The sequence below is a fragment of the Astyanax mexicanus genome, chromosome 5 (genome assembly GCF_023375975.1).
Source record: "Astyanax mexicanus isolate ESR-SI-001 chromosome 5, AstMex3_surface, whole genome shotgun sequence".
Taxonomy (NCBI): domain Eukaryota; kingdom Metazoa; phylum Chordata; class Actinopteri; order Characiformes; family Acestrorhamphidae; genus Astyanax; species Astyanax mexicanus.
Window position 1 is genome coordinate 58110001 of NC_064412.1, and position 3947 is coordinate 58113947.

Here is a 3947-nt window from a genome sequence, read left to right on the forward strand (position 1 = left end):
ACGCTGCCGTTCGTGTGCCACAGCTTCTGGGAGTTGGAGGCGGCCATCTCCTCCGGGCGGCTGGACTGCGCCTCCGAACCCGTCCTGGTGGTCGGAGCCGGACTGACGGCCGCTGACGCCATCCTGACCGCCCACCACCTCAACACCCCCGTGTACCACACCTTCCGGCGCGCCGTGGCCGACCCGGCGCTCATCTTCAACCAGCTACCCAAACTGCTGTACCCCGAGTACCACAAGGTGCACCAGATGATGAGTCAGCAGCAGCACCGGGCCGGGGAGTCGGCGGCGGACGTGGTGAGCCAGCGCTCGTCCTCTTCCGGAGACACCGGGACGAACTGTCCCTGCTCCTACCCCGGATACCTCAGCTTCCCCCAGCACCACGTCGCCTCCTTCAAACCCGAGGGGAAGTGCGTGCTGGAGGACCAGAGCGGCCGGCAGACGGTGCTGAGGGTCTCCATGGCTCTGGTTCTGATTGGATCCCACCCCAACCTCTCCTTCCTGCCCGAAGAGGGCCGTCCGCTGGGGCTGGAGCCAGAGGAACCAATCAGCTGCCGGAGGAACCCTCTAGACGTGGACCCGTACACCTACGAGAGCGTGCAGGAGCCAGGGCTCTACGCCATGGGGCCGCTGGTGGGGGAGAATTTCGTGCGCTTCCTGAAGGGCGGGGCTCTGGCCATCGTCTGCGATCTCGTCCGAAAGCGAAGCGCGAGAGCCAATGAGAGTGCAGTGGAGAGCTCCGTCAGCCAATCACTGAGCTGTCAGCTGTCTAACTGCTCTCTCAGTGCGTAGAGAGCGGAGGATACGGGTGGAGAGAGAGAGAGACAGTAAAGAAGAGTTCAGACTGTTCTTCACATTCTGACCTTCAGTCTGAGATATTCTGATGATCAGAGGCAGAGACTCGCTCTCAGCAGAACCAGCGTCCAGCGGGGAGACGGACGGCACCGCCGCTGCCAGGGACAGAGAGGACAGAGGGGACAGAGAGAGAGAGAACAGAAAGATAGAAACCGAGTATCTCTGTGCTCTAAAGTTCATGTCCAATAATCCTCAAGTATTCAGACAGCTGATCCAGTCCAGCTGCTCTACAGGATTCTATTGGACATTTCTATAGAAGAGATCAGACCAACAGAACAGAACCGGACGCTGAAGATATGAAGATAAACTGCATGTTATCAGGTTAAGGTCTGATTTTTATTTCTATGCAGTCAAAAAAAAACATGAATAACTTTTTTGTATTTTGTTTTTCTACATTTCGTATTATTTTTTCATTTAAAAGAAAGTAGCTTTTCAAAAACCTGGTTCAGCGAATGGACCAATAGAAACGCACAAACAAAACCTGTCCTGAAACTGAAATTCTCTGCAGTAACTCACATTTAAACTCTCACTCCAGCTGAGATTCATATAAAACTCATCATCATCCATCTTCCTCCTGATTATATTCCAGAGGTTTTCAGTTTGATAAAATCAAAGAAACTCATCAGTTTTAAGTGCTCTCTTATTTTTTTTGTCTAGAGCTGTATAAAAGTTTCATGTTTGATCAGAAACGTTACTGAAATTGTAAAAATGCTGAAAACTACTGAAGTAAAAATATAATGAATAAGAATATTAAAAAAAACTTCAATATTTTAGTGAAAACAAGTCAAACATTTAAAACCATCAACCTTTCAATTCTATACGGTTTTCTAGTTTTAATATTTATTTTCATATTTAAGAATTAGAGTTGATTCCTCATTTAAACTGATAGAGAGTAGAGAGAGAACAGCTCTGAATTCATTCATTCAGAATAAATTATTTTACTGCAGAATAAAAGTGTTTTATATCACATTAACCTGTATCCTGTATTGGGGTCAGGGTGTTTAAAGGGTTAATGAGTGATCGGCTGCAGAATCTCAGGATTAAACAGGTTTAATCTCTTTATATCTGTTTATTGATGATGCAGCACTAAAGTAATAATAAGAGATCAAATAACAGAACTCAGTTTACTGATCTCAGACCTGCTTCTGCTGATCTCAGATAAACACACAGATCTACAGTCAAATATTAAATAAACTTTAAAAATGTAGCACATTATTATTTTACACAGTACTGTTCAAAAGTTTAGAATATAGAATATTAATGAACTATTAATATTTAATACATTTTCTAAATGACGCTCCCCCAGTTAAACTCCAGGTATATCTGTGAGGATTAATCACATGGTCTAGAGCAGAGCTCTTCACTGCTGCTCTGCACATTTTAGAGGATTACCTGCTTTATACAGGCTGCAAGTAGTTGGTATTTTGGGAGTCGACTAAACTGACTAGTATTATTCCCGTGAGTCAGTTAGATTAATGTACAATTAAACGATTATTCAATGATTAGTTTACCATTAGTGAACAATAGTGAACAATGAGACGATATAATAATACACTCTATAAGACAATTAGTCAACAATTAGCTGACCATAAATCTGTGATAGTCAGCAATTACACGATTAGTTGATGATTAGTTGATGATTAGTTGATGATTAGTTGATTACGCTCCTGTTCTGCACACCTGTAATCCTCACCCTGGTTTCTCTGCTTAACAAAACATGAGACTCATTGTTGATTTATATGAATTAATCTTTGCAGCCTTACTGTTTTACCACATCCTCTGAAACACAGCACTGAAGAACTAATCTACACTTTAATACAGAATATTTACTGTTTATTTACTTTATCAGTAAAAGTGACGAGTGGCAGATTTTAAACATGTAGTTTATAATATTAATTTCTGAATGTTATACTTTAACAGACGCAGCGTTTATTATTATTATTGAACAGGGTGCACTATCTTTTGCACTTTGGTACTGTTGCTTTCCTGCACAAACCTTGTATCTCCGTTTATTTGCTGTTTTTTATGGTGTAATTCTGTAATCCTGCAGGAGTTCTTCACGTTTATTTACATGTAGTTAATAATTTTGATAATTCTTTAATCAATATGTAAATCTGTTTACATTTTACTGTGAAAGCTTGTTTTTGATCATTCTGGATGTTTAATATTCGGAGATATTTGTTCCTATTCTTTATGATTTTCAGTCTGTAATTATTCAGATTATTATTTGATCTGAATAAATAAACTCCTGCTGATTATCTGAAAGTAAGCTGAAGATAATGGAGCTAAAGTTTAATTTTATACAGGTAACTTTAGTGCACTGATCTGATATTAGAGTGAAATATTGATTCTGAGAGACGGTGAGCAGCGTGTTTTAATCCAGGTTATGTTGATTATTATTCATTTGCTGCTGATTGATCTGTACCGAAATAGAGATTTATTTTAAGAATCATGTTGACCAATCAAACTGCTCATCTGTAATTCAGAGATCTGTAAGATCTGTTTATGAGCTCTGGAGAAAATATATAAAATAAAAAATATAGTTTTAGAATACAGGCTGTACCTCCTCACCTCGACCACGAGAGGGCCTTACTCACCTTTATATTAATGTGCTGTCTGCCAAGAAGCCTGAATTAAATCAGCTCTTATTTACAGTGTTTATTTAATAAGGTCCAAATCCCTGTTTACTATCCGAATATCAGCGGCCTTATTCAGGAATTAGACATATCAGAAACAGAGAATCCGTTCTGTAATCACGCACACATTAATCTCACTTTTATACATTTGTTTTATTATGACTCACAAAAAGCAGCTTTCTATCGTTATTATTTTATATAAATATTTTATATAGAGTTAGACATTCCAGATCATATATTTTCTGAACTATGACAGTAAATAATATATTTACAGTAAATAAGAAATGTATCTCCATGATGTCACTCTTATGCTCATTACTGAGTTTATGGTGTCATTTTCCAGCTCTCTGTTCTGAATGTGTATGTTTTGTAAGGAGTCGATGCACTGTTTCTTTAAATGTTAATGATAAAGATGATCAAATGCAAAAGAAATGAATAAATAAATCATTTTTCACTGAA

At 39.6% G+C, this 3947-nt stretch overlaps 1 protein-coding gene and 1 long non-coding RNA gene across 2 annotated transcripts in view; both read left to right on the top strand.

The window, feature by feature from the left end:
* The window catches only part of LOC125802290 (uncharacterized), a 41435-nt gene extending 37488 nt beyond the window's left edge, over positions 1-3947 (top strand). Inside the window, exon 2 of the long non-coding RNA XR_007439325.1 lies at positions 1444-3947. This is a non-coding gene — a long non-coding RNA (uncharacterized LOC125802290). The remainder of the gene's footprint in view (positions 1-1443) is intronic.
* osgn1 (oxidative stress induced growth inhibitor 1) overlaps positions 1-3947 on the top strand; it is a 15580-nt gene extending 11633 nt beyond the window's left edge. The window contains exon 6 of the mRNA XM_022675288.2: positions 1-3947. This exon is cut by the window's left edge and continues 277 nt beyond it. Coding sequence (XP_022531009.2) covers positions 1-789 — 789 coding nt within the window. The 3' untranslated portion in view covers positions 790-3947.